Source organism: Myodes glareolus, chromosome 13 (assembly GCF_982192425.1).
Source record: "Myodes glareolus chromosome 13, mMyoGla1.1, whole genome shotgun sequence".
In the NCBI taxonomy this organism is placed as follows: Eukaryota; Metazoa; Chordata; class Mammalia; order Rodentia; family Cricetidae; genus Myodes; species Myodes glareolus.
In genome coordinates this window covers 11263707-11283103 of record NC_142038.1, presented here as the reverse complement: position 1 = coordinate 11283103, position 19397 = coordinate 11263707, and the positions used below count along the sequence as shown (strand labels likewise).

The following is a 19397-nucleotide window of genomic DNA, read 5'->3' as shown; positions in this document are numbered from 1 at the left end:
AAAAATAGGGAAGAGGTTTTAGACCATAATCTCCAAAGAGCTTCTTGGGATGAATAAAAAACACAATGTCTAAAATGGAGACTTCACTGGGGTTGGGTCAACAGTAGATTAAGATCAGTGATTTAATCACAGCAATAAAAATAATCTAAAGCATGCAGACAAAAAGGAAGAAATATTTAAACTTCGTTGACATTGCTGAGGGAGCAGCCTCATGGGAAAACAGGCCCTCCCAAGGGCCAAGGGAGGTAAAGGAGAGGACACACGCCAGAAAAACTTGCAAAGATTTCCAAAACTGCTGAAAAGCAACAGGACACATATTCAAAACCCTCGGCATATTTCAGGCAGAGCTACAAAAGAGAATCTGCTCAAGATACATAAATTCCTAAAAAATATTAATAAAGATAAGATTCTGAGACCAGTCCAAGGACACAGAAGAGTCACGAACAGAGATGAGGATTTCAGATTTCCTACTAGTCACAAAGCAAACAGAAAACAATGGAATGATATCCAAAAAGAAAAAAATATTGTCAACATGGAAGCCTGTGCCCAGCAAAATGTCTTTCAGAACAAGGTGGCATAGGACATTAGGAGACAACCAAAACTGAGAGTGCAGTTGACTAGCACAACAAGAAATACTACAGAAAGTGCTCCAGACGGAAGAAAATACAGACAGAAACTCAGATCTAAGAGCAGGAATAAAAACTTCTGGAGTCAGATTATATAAGAAATATAAAAGGTTCTCTCGATACATTATTTTTTCTCTTTGAGATCTGATTGTTTAAAAACAGACATTAGCAAACATTTTCTATAAAGAATCAACTAGTGACTGTTTTAGGTTTCAAAAGCCAAACATTCTCTATCACAGCAACTACTCTATGCAAAGGCAGCCACAAACCATCTGTAAGCAAATGGGCATGGCTGCGTTCTAACAAATCTACTTAAAAACAAAAAATCTAGAATTAGGCCAGATATGACATATAGTCCACAGTTTGCCAGGCCACTAATTTAAAACAAAAATTATAGCAATGAATTGCATCAATTACAGTATATATACACACATATACATATATGCATATACATACACACCCATAGAGAGAATAGCAAACAATATTAAAGGAGAAATGTAAGTTATACAGCTTTTAGTATGTAATCTATTTAGGGTAGAGTGGCAATATATGTATTTGTAATTAATAAATCCATTGATAAAGTATGACACAACTGTGAATCTAACATTTATTTTTTAGTGCTCAAGCAACCCAAAATTGGGTACATGATAGTCAGAAAAGACAAGGCAAACAGAAAACAAAGCACAAAACAGTAGCTAGAGCTTTAACTATATGAATAATTATAATAAATGTAAATGTCCTATATTTCCTATTAACAAGCACAGACTTTCATCTGGAAAACAACAGCCAACTATTTGCTCTTTTTAAACAAAGTCTTAAAATTAAAAAGTAGCTGGGCATGGTGACACATGTTTTTAATCCCTGCACTCAGCAGGCAGGAGCAGGCCAGTCTCACTTGTCTGAGGTCTGCCTTGAAAGTTCCAGGCCAGCCAGTTAGAAGAAAAGAAAAAAGAGGAAAAAGCAAGCATCATTAGAAGAAAGCTAGAATGGCTATATTAATATCAGACAGAGCAGAATTTTGATTAAGGAGCATAAAACAAAGATGGAGAAACATGACTGTGGAGTCAATTCATTTGAAAGACATAACAACTATGTAAGTCCTACTGTATGAGAAATACCTATCCTAACATTTCTAAATCAACGTAAGTAAGCAAAAACCAACAGAACAAACAGGAGACAGAGTTGGCTCAATGGTTAAAGGCGCTGGCTGCACTTGCAGAGGACCCAGCGTTAGTCCCCATCACCCACACACTAGTAACTATCTGACACTCCAGTTCTAGGGAATCTGACGCCTTCTCCTGGTCACCATGGACATTGCACACACACAATACTCTTACACACAGCAAAACACTCAAGCATGTAAAATAAAACAATCCTTAAAAAACAGAAAACAAACATATAATTATAGTTGTAGACGTCAACCTCCTCCCCTCATAATTCACAGAACAAGTCAACAAAATTAATCAGAATGAAAATTAGAAAAACGCTCTTTCCTTGGTCAGACATTCACAACTTTATGTCCTTCCACTAGAAAAGAAGGAAGATGTACCATGACCTAAAGGTCCCTCTAAGAAGCTATGAGGAGGAACAGGGGGGAATGAAAGGGGGGGGACAATGAGAAATGTCCTTCCTGGGCCCAGGCTCACTCAGCCAGGGCTGTAAACTCACCAGGAATTTTTCTTCAATTTTTGAGATTATAATATAATTACATTTCTCCCCTCCCTTTCCTCTCTCCAAACCCTCCTGACTCTCCTTCAGAGTCATGGTTTCTTTATTCCCTAATTTTTATTGTACTAAAGTACTAAATCAGCAAAACCCCTAGCAACAGTCAATGGACACTTATTCTTATGCCCACAAATGCATGGAGTCTTCGCCGCTCATCAAGGAAACTTCTCTTGCAATAGATGGAGAAAAGAAAACACACACACACACAACCAATCAAAACGTGCTGTTGCGGAGTTGCGGCCCACTGGATACACCCACAAAGCCAGACTCGTGATCATTCTAGATCGGACTTGCTCCTGGAAGCCATTGTACCCCTTCCTCCCATTCCCACCATCCTGTGACAGCCCATTTGGGGAGTTCACAGAATTAACCCTGTGATGTGCTGTAGAGATTTCTCACACCCTTGCCTCGCACATGTGATTCTTTTCCTTTGTGCACATCCATCAAGCCTAAGGTTACTTCGCTGTCAATTTTTGTAGCACATGATGTGGTTTGGTTGCTATGCAGAGTCTTAAGTTCTTCCCAGAAACCTGTCCTCAATGTTCCAGAATCATCCATGGGTGACTCTGCATGCTAGAGCCCTCAGGACTCGATAGAAACAGGGCTGCCTCTGAGAAAGAACAGCAGGAGGTCCTTATGATCTATCATGCCTTACCTACAGGGCTCAGGTACCTGCAGAGCTCCCACAGGGGGCGCTGGGCACAGTCCAGCCTGGGAGTCAGAGTTGGAACTGAAACACTGGAGCTGATCAGAGCGGACCCATGACAAAGATGGAGACCCTGGGCTGTGGCTCAAGCTCAGAGTCAGGTTTCAGACAGAGGCGGAGAAGGGGGCTATCTGAGAATTATCTCCCAAGGCCCGGTGCTCGCACCCACTCTTAGGCCAGGATATCTACTTGAAGAATTGACTGGGAAGGGTATGATATCACAAAGTAAGACCAGCAAAGCCTTCAACTTGGGGCTGGCCCAGACCTGAGGCCAAATCCTCAGAATGATCCAGGGCAGAATTCAGTGACTTCTGATGGTACTAAAGAAAGGACTGGGTAGGTGGTGGCTGTTGTGACAACCCCTTCCCTCCCAGGAGGTCCCTGCAGAGGGTTAGAAGATCTTTCCCTACAATGTATCTCCTGTCTCCTGGAAGGTAAGGCAGCTCCATAGAAGAGAAAGAGATACAGTTAGCATGAGTGATGGACCAAAACAAAGGGGATAAAAGCCTTCTCACCATTGGGTCCACCCTTGCTGAAGCAGAGCTCCTTGCAGGGAGGAAAATCTGTTGCCCCGGTGGGGACAGAACCAGCAGAATGAGCTCAGGGGTGGGTCCACACAGGACTGTGGAATGTGGACCGGGCTCACCAGCCTCCCAGATCCTTATTCTTAATGTTTCTCAGAGCAGCAGGGAATGCAGAGAGGTTGACAAGAGAAAGAGGATGAGGTTTGGATGCATAAACCAGCTGATGAAGGACAGGGATGATGCTCCTGACTCCTCCAAAGGGTGACATCCCACCGTAGACCCCGCCTGTGACGTACCCCACACTGTGTCAGACCCTGTGTTTGTGTTCAAATCGCTCAGCTGTGAACAGGGTTCTGGGGGCTCCATGTGTGCTGAATTGAATCGAACCAAACTGACTTTACTGCTGAGGGACAGAACTGAATCCAGACTGCAATTAAACCTTCCTCATTTGAATCTGCTAATTGGGAAAAAGACTGGGCGGAAGTTGGCAGTAGTGCGATCTGTCTTTTAGGAGAGATTGTTCAGCTTAGCGGGGAGTACCTGAGAATGCTGAAGATGGCAGCCACCAGAGCATGCTCACAACACTCTTTCTGGTGCCCAGAAGCATGGGAAGCAATGAAATCAGCCCCAGCTATTATGGAAGGGGCTCCCAAAGCCGCCCTGACCCAACCAGCTTTCCTGGCTCCACGTGTGAATGATGACACACTGGCATGTCGTCGCTCTCCTTCCATTGAGGAATATTCTACCCACCCCTTCCTGTATTCTTTATCTAAAAGAAAAACAAAGAATTCCAGGATCTGCTTTACCTCCATTCCCCCGAAAGCCACCATTTCAGCCTATTTGTTTCTTCCTGTGACTCTTTATGTGCACATTAGTACACATACATAGATAAGCGTATGTGCAGACGGGCACATATATGTCTATATGTGCATCCCTCTTTAGAGAGAACTACCTCAGTGTATCACTGTCCTCTGAACAAAACTGCCACCACTTTCACGAGATGAGCTGTGCTTGCTTGGGCATCGATCAGGACAGGGTCTGGCGACTGCTGACATCCCCTCAGAGAAGGAGGGGTGGAGAGGACCACTGAACTGTCCAGTGAGCTGCTTTGGGGGTTCCCCATGCTCCTGTAAGCATCTCCCTACCCCTATAAGGAAGCCCAATAAGTTCACTGGTTCTCAAGGGGAAACTTGGGTGAAATACAACTTCTGATTCGTCATTTGGACCTTGAAGGGAGTGTGTAGACACTGTCCTGTTTCCCCAGGAAAGGAATTTTAATGTCAACTACTCAGAAAGCCACTGCAGGCATGATGGATACCCAGTGAACTACTGGTCTTTTAAAAACTATCTGGGGAGGTCTAGCCTGACTCTAGTTAAGACCAGATCTCTCCTGGGTGAGAGCTGAAGAGGTGAATGGGCTGTAAGGCTCCAGAAGCATGGGAAGACTTCCTAGGGGTCACCTGTCTCTAAGACATAACACCCTCCATCTTCCTCTTTCGCTCCTAAATCCTTCCCTTACCTCTAACCTCTGCCCAGTCACCTCCCATGTATGGCCTTGCTGGTTTTACCATAGCCCTGTGGACTCTTCCAGACCATCCTCTCTAGAAAGCCTTCCCTGACCACCCTGGCATCTTGCGTTCTCCTCCCAGGCGGTCTCTAGAGTCTGCTGGTTTGTAGCTCTACTGAACCTGGGCAATATTTCACATCCTGTCTCCCTCCTTTCTGGCAGGACCATCAACCAGACTTGGCCCAGGATAGTGTCCAGTTACACTTCCATCCTTCCTGTAACCACACCCTGTGGGTGACTGAAGTAGACACCAAATCTCAGTAGACTGGGGTCTAACCTGTACCCTTCGAAAGTGATACAAAACAGAAACCCCACAGGTCTGGCGAGATCCCCCCCCACACGCTCTGCAGCATCCCACCCACCCACACACTCACCAGTCAGTGCCCTCAGCCAGATACCGGGGCTGAGGGGTCTGCAGTTGGTGGCCAAAGTCAAAGCTGGGGTGGAGGCGGTGGGGGTGGACGGACACTCGATCCTGACTCCGCCTGTACAGAAAGAAAGAAGCCTTTGTGTGAGGGGCTGCCTGGGCCAGCCAAGCTCCCAGGAGCTCTGAGTGACACTCCCTCCACCTACTGAGAATGCCCCCACTCTGCTATCCCCACAGAAACTAGAGTTCCCTTACACCAACGAACTTCCCAGGTGAGCAGAAGCTGGTTCCCTGAATCCTCTCATCTGCTCCCACCACCCGTCTCTCCACCACACTCTGCCCAGTTTTCAAGGAAGAGTCCGCTTTCTCCAGGAAGGCCTTCCTGAACACACCAGATCATGGCAGCCTTGTTCCTTCACTTCCCACAACACTGTCTGGCTACCCCAGCCGTCCAGTCCCAAATGCCTAAGGACCTATCTATCACAGAGCCTTAGGAGTCCTGAAGCCCTTTGGGTAGCTTGAGAGTGAAAAACCCTATTTTCCTTTTCACCCTTCACTCTCTTGCAAGCAAGCAGTGGGACTTTCTGGAAACTGTGTGACATAGGACGCTTCGAGATCTAGTACAGAAGCAGCCATGAGGGCACAGGTAAGTTCTGCCAAGCTGTGAGTCACAGAGACTTACAAATACATTTTGAGTGGTTCTTCCCACTAAACTGATTCATGTTCATTTTTCATAAGAAAATTTATAGCCCTGGGAATCTACAGGTCTCTCCAGCCAGGGAAGCAGTTAGGCTAACTGCAGATCTTCACCTCCCCCTCCTTTCTCCAGATCCAATCTCCCAGTCTCATCCCACCTCTGTAGCAGACAACTGCTGCGGCCTCTCCTCACCCCTCTGTCTCACTCCCAGGGGATTAGCCAGATCCTCATGGAACACCCTGCTATCCTCTCCCCTGTGAACCCCCTTAGCACCCCTGCTAGTCCATCCCCATTTATAAGTGTCAGCTCCCAATACCTAGAAACACATTTTGCCTGGAACCCCAGTGGCCATAGCTGTCAGGATCCAGAAGAATCTCCTACGCAGTCACCACACTCTCCCAAGAATCAGAGAGGAAACAGAGACCAAGGAATAAAGCACCCAACAAAGACGAGACCAGACATCAACACCTAGAATTTCAGTCTTCCCAAACCCAGGTGCCCAGACACCAGCATAAAACACAAACAATAATAGCCAGGATGCTATGTCTTCATTAGAACCCAGAAACCCTACCACAGCAAACCCTAATTTTCTATCACAGCTTAGGCACAAGACAAAGACCTTAAAACAGCCTTTGTAGATATGATAGAGGCCCTTAAGGAAGAAATGGGCAAACCCTTAAAGAATTCTATGAAAACAGAAACAGTGAAAAGAAAGGAATAAACCATTCAAGACCTGACAGTGGAAAGAGAATCAATAAATAAATACCAAACTGAGGGAAATCTGGAAATGAAAAATTCAGGAACAGAATAGGAACCTTGGGAGGCAAGCCTCGTGAACAGAATGCTAGAGACAGAAGGGAGCATCTCAGCCACTGAAGACCCGACGAAAGAAGTGGATAGCTCACTCAAAGAAAATGTTCACTCTTTAACAATCCCGGCACAAAACAACCGGGAAAACTGGGACACTCTGAAAGACGAAAGCTATGAACAATAGGAATAGAAGAATAAGTAATCCAAGTCAAAGGTACAGAAAATATTTTCAACAAAGCCATAGATGAAAATTTCCCTAACCTGAAGAAGGAGGTGCCTATCCAGGAACAAGAAGCATAGAGAATAGACTGAACTAGACAAGAAAACTCCCTTGGCACATAATAACGAGAACAGTAAGCATGCAGAACAAAGAAAGGAAGCTAAAAGCTGCAAGGGAAAAAGACCAAGTAACATATAAAGACAGACCTATCAGAATTACATCTGACTTCTCAATGGGGACTTTAAAAGCCTGGACGGCCTGGGCAGACATTCTATAAACTCTAAGAGACCACAGAGGCCAGCCCAGACCCAGAAAAACTTTCAGTCACCATAGATGGACAAAATAAGACAATCCATGATAAAACCAAATTTAAGTAATGACTATCTACATCTCCAAACCTACAGAAGGTGCTAAAAAGAGTACTCCAACCTAAAGAGGTTAACCACACCCAAGAAAACGCAATAAATAAATAATCCCAGTTCAGCAAATCAAAGAAGGAAAACACACACACATGCACGTGCACACATGCACGTACGCACACACATACATATGCGTGCCCCCACCCACACGTCAGGACAGCCAGAAACACATGGTAAGATTCTGTCTTGAAAAAGGAAAAGGAGGAAGAGGAGGAAGAGGAGTAAGAGGAGGAGGAGGAAAATGAAGAAGAAGAAGAAGAAGAAGAAGAAGAAGAAGAAGAAGAAGAAGAAGAAGAAGAAGAAGAAGAAGAAGAGAGGAAAAAGAAGAGAAAAATAGATTTTCTAGAATTGAATGAAAACAAGTATGCAACATAACCAAACTTCCAGGACACAAGGCAGGCAAGACCTTGGAACACACAGCTCTAAATGGGACATCTCCATCAAATCCCTCCCCTCAGAGCTCAAGGGAACCTGAGGAAGAGGAGCTGGAGGACATAAGAGTCAGAGGGCATGGAGGACACAAGGAGAAGAACACCCTCTAAATCAACATGATCAAATCTCACATGAACTCACAAACTGAGACAGCACGCAGAGGGCCTGCAGGGATCTGCACCAGACCCTCCGTGTAAATGTCAGGCTTCCAGGTTCGTGTTTTTATGGAATTCCTGAGTGCGTCTCTGATTCTTGTGTCTTTTCTTGGGTTCTTTTCTTGATGTTGGTCTGTTTCATTCAATTCCAACTGCTAATTTCTTGTTTATTTTATCTTATTTCATTTCATTTTATTTTATTATTACCCCTTCGAAGCCTGTTTGTTTTCTAATGAGAGACAGAAAGGGAATGGATCCCGATGGGAGGGAAGGTGCTGAGGAACTGGGAGGAGCAGAGGGAGAGGATATCATAATCTGAATATATTATGTGAGAAGAAAATTCTATTTTCAATAAAAAGAATTAAATTAAGAGAAGGTTTTATTAATTTAGCACGAGAACTCTATTGTTATTTTTAATGAATTAATAGATGCTTTAAAATTTGTAACGTGATAAACGTGATAAGTAGAGGTTCTTCGTAGTCGTTACTTTTTAGCGTGAAAAGAACCCCGGAACCCAGAAGACTGAGAGGCACCCAGCTGTGTTCATCCATTTCTTCTTTACAGCTGAGGCACAGAGACTGGTAGTGACTGGACATTGGTCACTGCCAATTTTATTTGGTTTCACGGGTGTACAGCCAGCCGCCAACGCCAGCCCCCAACTAGACGCTGGCCCTTTGGAGGCTCCCTTTGGTATTCTGGTGTGGTTTGGGTTAAACCAAAATCAGGCCACCATGAGAGCTGGACGGGGACTTGAGAGACCTTTAGTCAAACCTCCCAAATGCTACAAACGTTCATCGTGCCGCTGACTCCTAACCTGGGTGATGTGAGGAGTCATACTAGACTCTGTCCTCAACGAATGCCACTAACTGAAGCAAAAAGTCATCCCCTGCAGAACCACTTGCGACTGCATTCAACTTTGGCTGCTAGAAGAAGCCCAGCCACAACCCTTGCCCCTCCGCGGCCCCGCCCTCTTTCCTCGGCCCCGCCCCTGCCAACCTGGGATGCGAGACGAGCCTGCGGTGCTGAGCTTCCAGGAGCTGCTGCTGCAGCAGGTATTGCTGGTGCAGGGCCTGAGGTAGGAAGGAGGGACCTGTGACGTCCTGGAACTGCAGGGTGGGCAGCGGGGTCAGCGACTGGTGCAGCGCGCCGCTGTGCTGGTGGGCCGGGGCCATGTGGGCGCTGAGGCCCGGCTGCGACTGCACGGGGTGTGCCAGCGGGAAGTCCGGGGCTAGCTGCTGCGGCTGCGGGGGGCCCAGGTGGAAGTGGCGGCAGGAGGTAGCGTGAGGATGCTGAGACCTTTGAAAGGGGGCACCTGTAGAGGCAAAAGACAAAGAGGTCTCCGTGAGAACTTGCAAAGGGCTCTCCCACCTGAGCTGAGCGAGGTCCCCACCCCTGGGCAATCGGAGCTGGTGAAAGGCAAGACCTTCCTACCACAACTGATCCTACAATTTTTAATATGGATGCCACCATCTTTAATGCTCCCAGGTAAAGGTCCTGTGTGCGTTAGCAGAGGAAGAGCGTTTGTTTTCATGTACGGAGAAGTAGCCTTTTTATAAGCACACATATTTAAAGGTTCTAAAGACGACCTGGCTTTCTTGAATTAGGCTCCTCCCATGCAATTTCTTACGTGCACACAGAGAAAATTCAGGGCTACTTAGCTAAGCCCTGGGCTTTCTGGAGCAAGTTCTAATTCCAGCATAAGCAACTAAAATTTTGTGTTGCAGTTTTAAGCAGGAAGGGATCACAGAAAATGACCTTTTAAAATACCGATCAAGCCTGAGGTTGTTGGCTCAGGCCTTTAATCCCAGCACTCGGGAGGCAGGCGAATATCTGTGAGTTTGACACCAACCTGCTCTACATAGTGAGTTCCAGGACACCAGGGCTGTGTAGAGAAACCTTGTCTCAAAGGGGGGGGGGGAAGGGAAGTAAAACAAAGCATCTATTAAAATACCAATCTACTTATGGTAAGATTAGAATTTACTTAGAAGCAAACAAATTCAGATATAAGCTAGACTCAGGTAATATTTAACTTAGGTTTCAGTATTTTGTGAATACAATTGAGCTTAATTACAAAGTTTTGCAGATGCCTGGCTGGCCAGCAGAACACCAACACTAGAGGTCTTCCCATGAGGCAGCCAGCAGATTCTACACTGTAGAAGGATCCCCAGAGGAATTCCTCTTAAAACTGGTAGGTTCAGCCAGGTGATGGTGGCACACACCTTTAACCCGAGCAGAGGTAGGGGTTCTCTGAGTTTGAGGCCAGCCTGATCTACAAAGAGAGTTCCAGGACAGCCAGGGCTATTACACAGAGAAACCCACTCTCAAAAAAACCAAAAACAAACACACAAGAGCCTGGTAGATTTAATTCGCATCTGCCTCTTCCCCAGCCCCACTAACATTAGAGTGAAGGGATAAGAAAAAGACAGGGAGAGAGGGAACAGGAGAGATGACACCAGCAGACAGCAGAGTTTGGAAAGCAGATGGAGAAATTAGCAGAAGTGAGAAATCAGAAACCCACCACCTACCAAAGGACCAGGGTGAGTCACAAGCGAGGGGGCAGAAGCCCTATGAGGCTAAAGGGTCAAGAATGGAGGCAGCAGCTACTTTGGAAGGTGGGCTGGAGACAGCATGGGACTGTTAAACCTAGGGAGAGAATGCTAGGTCTGACAGCTGGGCTACAGTGCACAGCTCCTCCCCTTTCCCATCCTCCCAGAAAGGCCCCAGTGCATGGGGGAGGGGACACTAGACACAGAAGGCTGGGGTTCAAACAAAGCCAAACAGAGTCAAACGAAAATCCATCCCGAAGTCTATGGGACTTTGGGACCACTACTTTCCTCTGCCTCCGGCAATGTGACATGGTTCTGCATTCTATACAGGCATGGCGGGCTGGGAACTGGGGCTGCTTCGTCTAAGAAAGTCGCTGGTTCCAGAAGTGCTCTATGGGTGCTTGTGGTTCAGAACACTCCAATAAAATGTCTAGTTCTTCACCAGTCTCTGCACCCTGAAGCCCACTTGTCAAATTATTTCTATATGTTATTTCTACAGCATTTAGTGACCTGCTCTGACACAATCAGGAAACTCTACAAAGTGAAGAGAGAGAACATACCGACTTTCATATGAGAAAGAGAGAAAAGGAAAGAAAAAAAAAGAGAGAAGAGAGATAACACAGGGACCAGAAAAAAATTCAATATCTTTTTCAAAATAAGATATGAAATCTGTGAAACAACAGGAAGTGCTCTCAAAAGGAACAATGACAAAGATGGAGAGCGCTTGGAAATTAAAATCACAAGGTAAAATCTAGAGTTCAATAGGAGGGCTGGAAGGCAAGCTGAGGACACTCCCCAGGATGCAGATGAGACCAAACTCTGAAGAAGGGAGAGGTGGAGGAGATGCTGAGGAGAGGACGGAGGGGAGGATGGAGGAGAGGATGGAGGAGATGCTGAGGAGAGGACGGAGGGGAGGATGGAGGAGAGGACGGAGGAGATGCTGAGGAGAGGACGGAGGAGATGCTGAGGAGAGGACGGAGGAGATGCTGAGGAGAGGACGGAGGAGATGCTGAGGAGAGGACGGAGGGGAGGATGAGGAGAGGATGGAGGGGATGCTGAGGAGAGGACGGAGGAGATGCTAAGGAGAGAATTATGGGGGGAGGATTTTTAAAAAAAATACTTCCCAGACACAATCTGTTTTTCCAGATACGAAAGGTAGTCTCAACAGCCAACAGGATACGCTGTGTGGCAAGAACCACGCACCAGGACATATGATAAATGTGTAAACAATAAAGAAGGGAGATACTTCTAAAACCCTCTAGAAGGAAAGTACACAGATCTACAAATGATCACAAGTTAGAACACCATATGTATTTTCAAATCTATTATGATATGATATCATTAGATATTAGACAATTAAAGATTATAGGGCATGTGCCTTCCAGATATTGGGGGCAGGAATTGGACACAATATCTAGAATTCTTTTTTTCATTTCATTTTACATTCCAGCCACAGTTCTTCCTCCCACTCCCAATATCCAGAATTCTGTTTCTAAACAAACCATCAACCAAAACTAACCAATGGGAGGAGAGAAAAATATCCATTTCAGAGTTTGTTTGTCTTTGTTGACAGAGTCTCATGTAGCCCAGGCTAGCCTCTGTTGGAAAGAAAAGAAATGGTGTTGCTTTTAACAGATATTGGTGAGACTAAAGCCAGCTCCGCCATAGAGTTATGTGAGACACACACAGGTAATTTTAAATTTTCATACCAAAAGAGACAGGTAAAACTAATTTCAACTCTCGTAAATTAAAGAGGTTCACAGAAATGAGCTGACATGAAACTGCCCTTCATGAAGGTGAGCTTTACTGGGAAAGAGAGCCTTGCAACCACAAGGGCCATGAATGAGCCTTGAAATGGGAGCTCATGGAAAGAGACACAGCATCACTGCATAGCGACCTCACGGGGCCTTGAAGCCCTTCCAATCCAGAGAACAAAGAGCATCTCTGACTCTTAGAGGTATTCAAAGGGGTGGGTGCACAGCCTCCATACCACATGGTCTAGCCTGGCCTACTTGCCAGAAGTTAGAAGGCAGGAAGGCACTGGTTGAACTTGCCTTGGACCTGGACAGCTGAGGGAAGAAGACTTGGCCTGTGCCCCCCCCCCCACACACACACAGACAGACATACTCTGTGGAGAGCTGTATGCTCTCAAGGTGCCTGTCAGTCCTTTGTCCTGAGGGACAGACTGACGCGCAGAGAGAGGCAGTTGGCGGGTCTGTGACCTCATTGTCTAGAAGAGTAGTTCTAAACCTGTGCATGAGACCCCTTTGGTGGTCGCCTAAGACCAGCTGCATATCAGGTATTTACATGACGTCCACCACAGGCGCAGAACTACCGCTGTGAAGTAGCAACAAGGTCACCACAACATGGGGACTGTACTAAAGGGTCGCAGCGTTTGGAAAGTTGAGACCCACTAGCCTAGAACTTAATGAGTCCAAGGATGGCCTTGAACTTCTGATCCTCTGCAGAGTGCTAGGATTATAGGCATGCCTGGTCCAAACATTACCCTTCTTTGCTCCTTCTGCAAGGAATGCTGACACATATTTAGAAAGAAAAACAACGAAACAGGAGACCATACTCTGAAGAGGTGGGATCTCCCCAAGCATACAGCTGCTCAGGACCCCAAACAGGCTGGGGTATCTGAAAGATTGTCTGGGAAAAGGAGGACGGAAATAGTACTTGAAGGAATTTTACACATTGATAGAGACTTCCGTAAGAATCTGCATAAATACCGTAAGAATCTAGGCAGCCATAAAGGGGCAGTGATCATCTCCAGGGAGATAAAAAGTTATGCAAGCAAGTGTAATTATTTCACACTACTTGGCTCAACAATGAACAATGGATACTAACCATAAAGCAAATAATAAGAACAAGAATATTAGTAGAACAAAACCAGTGTGAGGAACATGAGCAATGGTCAGGAATTTTTAAATCAACAGATAGCAATCTAATGATTTCGTTTGAAATTTACATAGTAATTGTGTAATTCAAGAAGTAAATGCCCAGCTCAAAGGAGATGGAAGTGTAGGGCCCTGGGGAATTTGACTCTCGAGGAGAAAGTAGAGACAACAGTAGTTTGGCTAAAGTTATCTCATGCTGAAGTTTGTAGACAATGTGCAGTCTGCACAGCTTTGTAACCTGCATATTTGGAAAGTGATGTGAAAGTAAAATTCATTCTTGCTTGACTCCAAGTCCATCAGAGAAGATTTGCCAAAAACATCAATTCCCATGAACATCTGGATAAGCCAGGTCCCTCAGCCATATGAATCTGGCTTACGGTATCCAAAAACCTGCAGCCTGAGAGGGCAGACACTTGTTCCCCCTTCTCACGCCTCCATCCATCATCAGACACACTAACAGGGGAGGAACGAGTCAGCACGACAGAGGGAAAGAGGGCTTGAAGAAGAAGGAAAGGGCTGCTCTGAGAAGATACAGGAGCAGAAGACAGGGGGGACTACACTGGAAAGAAGTGGAGTTGTCTGTCTGTCTGTCTGTCTGTCTGTTTTGTTTTTAAAGGATATCGGTGAGACTAAAGCCAGCTCTGCCACAGAGTTATGTGAGACACACACAGATAATTTTAAATTTTCACATCAAAAGGGACAGGTACAATTAATTTTAAGAACATGTAACAATATACCTAAAATGGTCTCTTAACAGGTATTCAGTATAAGAGTGTTTGAGCTTTATTCTGTCTTCTTTTCATACAAGTCTCCATGGTCGGCTGTGGTTTTGCCCTTCCAATGCCTTCTAGTCAGTGGAGTCTGCAATGTGTGGATTCCCTGTGGCTAGTGCAGCTATCAGGAAGAAGCCAACACCACAGAGATCCAGGCTTTCCCAGATGGTCTTCCCTCTGATGGAATGGGGAGCCCTCTCCTTCCTACCCGTGAAACCCATACACTAGAGCCTGGTGTTAAAGCTTCTCCGTGTAGTCTCCCTAAGTCCTGTATGGTGTGGATGGATGCTCATTGAATGCCTGGGTTTCTGCCTGGTTATGGGAGGAAATGAGGGGAAAACAGAGGGGCTAAGGGTCTGGGGCCAACTGAACTCAAACCTGCTTGAAATTGGGCAGCAACCAGAGAGGAGTAAGGAGGTCCTGGATGAGCCATGGGTTTAACAAGGGCAGAGCAGGGACAGACCAGGCCAGTGTCCAGTGTCTTCCACCTCTGCCCTGCTGAAGTCTGTTTTGCTTCCAGGAGCAGCCGCTACCCCTCCCATCCCACTGCTCCTCCTGCTCTTTGAAGGGAGATTCACACTCCTGCAGCCTCTAGCTGGCCTATGTGAAAAGGAAGACAGATGCCCCTCCCCAGAGTGAGCAGCAGAGGAAGCGCCTGCCAAATAACACTAAATGCAAGTTTTGCCTGCAGAGGACCAAGCATTCTCAGTCACCTCTATCTCCAGCGAGTTCCTGGGCCTCATCATCTCTACGAAAGTGCATAGAAGCTGGGGACGCCCTGACTAAGCCCTATGTCATGTAGTCTGCTTGGTTTGGTTTCCAAAACCAACGGTGAAACTCAGGAGAATGTGGTGTCTTTGACAAGCCAACAGCCAGAGATAGCTGAACGACCCTGACATCTCCAGTCCCCCCCCCCGCCCTTTAGGAGACAACCCACATTTTTTTCCCATTAGAGTCATTCCATCTCATTAAAAAATAATTTCCAGATGTCCCTGATTATTCTATGCATTTATCAAATGTCCCCAGGGTTAAAATGCCACCAACTGCAAGATTCATCATGGACTAAATAACATTTTCAGTGAGTAAGGAAATAAACAAAACCCACCATATTAAATAAACACATCAATTATAAGACACAAATTGCTATCAGAAGGGGGAAAATGTATGTCTTAGGATGGTGGAAATTGATGCTGACAATTACCACCTCTTGAGACTTGGCCAGGAGCAGTGCTGGGGGGAGGGGAGGCTGGGCCCGAGTGATGCAGGTGCAGGGCTGGGGATGGGAAGCTCAGGTCAGGCCTGAACAACTGGGACCAGGGAAGCCCACAGGTGTGTGGCTCACCTGCTGCTCGCCTGGTACACATGGGACACAAGACAGATGCTCCATAAATGCCTAGGAACTGGTTGCATCATGCCTCCCAGGCAAGGAACCCAAAGAAGCCAGCAGCTGGAGAGTGGGTGGGTCTAAGGACTGAGATAACTAACAGCAGCAAGCTCTCAAGTCTGGAAGGTTTACTGATTTGCATAGCACACGCCCCTCGGAAGTCTTCTAAAAGCCACAGTGAGAAGACAGGGTGGAGCCAAAGGACCTAGGAGCCTCGAGGAGCCATAAAAGAAGCTGTGGTTTGAACGTCGGCATATTCAGATCCCAACTCCCAGCGTGGTTGTATTAGGAGGTAGGGCCTTTTGGGAGTGATTAACTCTCAGAAAGGGATTAATATCTTTAGAAAAGAGTCCCCAGAGAGCTCGCACTGGCCCATCACAGTGGAAGGATACAGCTGGAAGGCACTGTCTAGGAAAAGGAGAGCCCTCCCCAGACACGGCGTCTGCCAGCATCTTGACCTTGGACCAGACTCCAGAACTGTGAGCAATGAATGTCTGTTCTTTACAAGCACTCAGTTTATGTACTTTGTTATAGGAACCCAAGGGGTACAGGATGGAGCCCCCACAGAGGACAGTTGTGACCGCTCATCTTTATTGTCAGCCTGATATCACTGGGAATCACCATGTCAATAACTCTCTAGCCGTGGCTGTGAGGAGTTAGCCAGACAGGCTTCATTGAGATGGAAAGACCCACCCTAAAAGTGGGTGGTGCCGTTCCTTGGGCTGGGGTCCTAGAATGAATCAAAAGGGAGAGAAGTGAGCAAGGCAGGACATTGGTCCCTTTGTTTCCTGACTGTAAACACAATGTTACTGGCCACCTCTGTTCACACCACCATGCCTTCCCTTCCATGATAAACTGTATCCCCTTGAACTGGGAGCTGAAATAAACCTTCCTTCATAGACTGCTTTTGTCCAGTATCTTATTGCAGTAACAAGATAATTAAAGTAAAACAAGGATGATGCAAGGACAGGAAGAAGGTACCTAGAGGACACCCTGCTCTGTCTGAAGCCTTCTCTGACTGGACGGAGGCAGTGGAGTAAGAACTGGGCTTAGGTGAAAGCCAACAGCCCGGCTAAGACCAGGGTGCTCAGTGCCGAAATCCCAAAGACCAGCAGAAGTTCCTCCAGGGAACCCACACATGGAGGGAGGGGGAGAGGAGAGTTACTTCATTCTTCAGGCAGTGACTCACATTCTCAAAACTTGAGGACTGAGACACACTGCATTCAACTTCTCAAAGATGGAGCTGTCTGGGTGACAGATAACTTCTGCCCATGGATATGTCGAGCGCAGGCCTGTGACAGACTTCCCAGCTGTCCTAGGCTAAACCTTCCCTGACTCCTCCTCCCAGGAGTAGGTGCAAGACCCTGGGGGTGGGGAGCAGGGAGGATGGGAACCAGACCCTCTAGGAGGGCCTCTAGGAAGCTGGCAGTCTGCCCCCTCCTGCTCAGACTGGTTCTCAGGGTGTCTAGTTTCCTGTTGTCTTCAGCTCATTGACCCAGGCTACTCCCTATCAACCCTGGGACAGAACAGAGAGCAGGTACTGGAACAGAGCCCTTGGGAGAAGGAAACGAAGGTGCAGGCCAGACAGACCCCCACACACACACGGGGCACTATGCTGGTACAGGGAGAGGACAGGGCCAGCAGCAGGGAGAGAAGGGCCCAGTCTCACTCACGGAGCTTTGTGTACTCCTTTTTGTAAAGCTTACACGAATGAGAAACCATGTCCTCCACAGAGCCAATGTCTGTCCACAGAGGCCACTTGGCAAGCCACTTCCAAGGGCAGGCCCTCTGGTCTCAGGGCTCCATCTAAGAGGTTAGGCCACCTCTCTTCACGGTCATAGTGGACTTCTCTGAGCCTCATTTTGACCTGTGACCTGTGTATCTGCTAACAAGGAGCCCCCAGATGTCTACCTTTGGAACCAGACCTCTCCCACTCATTCACAGGAAAGCCAAGCAGAAGGCATAGCAAGATTCTGATGAACCAAATTCAGGGCCCCACAGCTAGAGAGATCTGACCTAGACCATGCCCTGCTGAGATGGGCACCTGAGGCTGGGAGGTGGTAACAGGCAGAGAGAGGTGGGAAAAGCTGTGTTCCAGGGACCACTCCCTTCACCTTCCTAAAGCTCAGCTCTGAGCACTCTGTCTCCAGCAGGCTCTCTCCCAGCTCCACTTACACCTGTGTAATCTTTTCTCTCCTCTTTTCCAGTCTGTGCCCCCCACACCGGGGTCCTATCCTGCCTCTGGGCTCTCCATGGCTGCTCTCTATTCGCAACAGTGGCAGTGGGGCGCACCCCCACACACAAGCCGGGCTGTCATATCCTGTCCCCTTGATTGACGGGGGAGGTGATAAGTGTCCTTGGAGCACTCCAAGCTCATCCCTAATGATGAAATCACCCCTGTGCTTGATTTGTGGGGTTTGCTGCTGTACTTGGCATTTGTTTGTACAAGAACTTTACCTCCAATTAAAGCTGTGAAATGGTTGTTTTCAGGGCAAACACCACTTGGCAAACGTACTTCCTTTCCAGGGACTTAGATACATTCTAAGAGGGAACAGGAAATAAGAGAAAGGAGGAGCCGGGGAAAGGGGAAGTAGGAAAAGAAGGAAAGAAGAAGAAACACCTTCATTATCTTAGAGAAAGTAAGGATTAGGTTACCAGCTGATAAGGATTCTTCAGATTGTCAACTATTCCAACTAAATGAGGCCAAGATGGTAAGGCCTTTCCTCCAAACATGAGGAAGGGCCTTGAGCCCATGAAAGCTGGGATGATGTGTCCCAGGGCTCTCGGGCACTTGGAACTAGACTTTAGACACTCTGAATCCTGGTGTGCCATGCCCTGCCCTGTCTGCCACAGATTCCTTCCTCCCTCTATGGCATCCTCATACACGTGTCCGTGTCTGCACATGGTCTTCCCAGAGATGGATCCTCCTGAAGACTGGATGCTGAATAGGAATGGCATGCCTCGGCCCTGGTGACCCCACCTCCCTTCCCTTTCCCATGCATTTCCCAAGCTACCCTAGGAATATGTTTATTCTTGCCTAAGAAAGTAACTGTGAGCTGGCAATGCATCTGCCTCTGAAGTCACATGGAAAGATGGAGAGGTGTGGAGGGACGACACATAGCAAGATGGCTCAGGTCATGCTGGTCAATGGCTACAGCCCTCTCTCTGGGCTGAGATCAAGGATGAGTCCAAGAGCAGGACAAAATGAGAGCCTCTCTAGCAAGACAAGGCTTCAAGTCTTTGCCTTTAGCAGAGTTTAACTGATAGAAGAGCAGACGCGTCTAGAGTGCTGGGAACCATTCAGACACCTTGTATTAAGGTAGACATTCATGAATTTGCCCCTGATGGTGGAGAGTGGAGTAGTGAGGCCACTCAAATTATCTGGCATGAAGAATGGATAGTAATCTAGTTGTGATTAGGGAATCAGTTAGAGCCATCATCAAAGGGACAAAGCCCTTCTGACAGGGAGATTGGGGTCCACATCAGGAGTACAACCTTCAGGAGACACTTTGTCCTCCAAAGTTCCTGATCGCTGAAGATGCCACA

The 19397-nt window shown here is 46.9% G+C and overlaps 1 protein-coding gene across 1 annotated transcript in view; it reads right to left on the bottom strand.

Moving 5' to 3' along the window:
- Positions 1 to 19397, bottom strand: part of Ark2c (arkadia (RNF111) C-terminal like ring finger ubiquitin ligase 2C) — a 109883-nt gene that overhangs the window by 17317 nt on the left and 73169 nt on the right. Inside the window, exons 2-3 of the mRNA XM_085676397.2 lie at positions 9245 to 9560; positions 5523 to 5633 (exon numbers count right to left, since the gene is read on the bottom strand). Of these exons, the coding sequence (XP_085532523.1) occupies positions 5523 to 5633; positions 9245 to 9560 (427 nt within the window). The remainder of the gene's footprint in view (positions 1 to 5522; positions 5634 to 9244; positions 9561 to 19397) is intronic.